Below are 942 nucleotides of genomic sequence, written 5' to 3' on the forward strand. Positions count from 1 at the left end.
GCAAAGCTCCTGGAGAAGACTCAATCTCTGCCAACTTCTACAAGTACCTGCCTCAGGACTGGAAATCCATCCTCCTTGACCTGTTCAATAGGGTTCTTATCACAGGCGAGGTGCCTGATGCTTGGACCAAGATAGCCCTTTGTATGATCTACAAGAAAGGCGATCAGAGAGATCCCCTGAACTACAGGGGGATCGCTCTCATAAATGTGATCACCAAGCACTTCACCTCCATCCTTAACGAGCGAGTCTACGACTGGGCTGAGATGAAGAGAGTCATTCCAGAAGAACAGGCTGGCTTCCGCCAATCTAGAGGTGCTGTGGACAACCTCTTCTCTCTCCAAGCAATAATCCAAAATAGACTGAGACAAACCGGTGGCAAAGTCTACTCCCTCTTCGTGGATTTTAGAAGAGCCTTTGACTCTGTACCGCAGCATCAACTCTGGTTGGAACTCCTGGGACTCGGGGTGAGTTCCAGGATTATCAAAGTCATCAAGAACCTCTATGACCACTCTACCATGCACATCAGAACCCAGAAAGGATCCTCAGCGGAGGTTGACGTCAGTGAAGGAGCCCTGCAGGGTGAGAAATTGAGCCCCCTTCTTTTTAACTTATACCTCTCAGATCTGGTCTCTTTCTTTCGCTCCAGAGAGGTCAAAGGAGTTGACATCAACGATAGAACTGATATATTTAAATAATATTTCATTTGAATTCACAATCAATTTCTCTCCAATATAGTTTCGACCGGATAAAATATTTATTGGCCTGAATGAGTGAAACACTATAAACATATAGGATATCTGAAACATAAAATTAATAATTCAGTAAATGATAAGTTAGGAAACCCCTTGAAAATCGAGATTGCGGAAATTAGACTACAGAATTGACAATTTTACATAACATTGAAAATGTTGGAAAATTTTACAAATAGGGAAAAGTGGTGTA

General features: G+C 42.7%; 1 protein-coding gene across 1 annotated transcript in view; it reads left to right on the plus strand.

The window, feature by feature from the left end:
* LOC107044261 overlaps positions 1-695 on the plus strand; it is a 4,018-nt gene extending 3,323 nt beyond the window's left edge. The window contains exon 2 of the mRNA XM_015266064.1: positions 106-695. Coding sequence (XP_015121550.1) covers positions 106-695 — 590 coding nt within the window. The remainder of the gene's footprint in view (positions 1-105) is intronic.
* Positions 696-942: the final 247 nt, after the last annotated feature.

Source organism: Diachasma alloeum, unplaced genomic scaffold, assembly GCF_001412515.2.
Source record: "Diachasma alloeum isolate Michigan unplaced genomic scaffold, Dall2.0 Dall_scaffold_00704, whole genome shotgun sequence".
Taxonomy (NCBI): Eukaryota; Metazoa; Arthropoda; class Insecta; order Hymenoptera; family Braconidae; genus Diachasma; species Diachasma alloeum.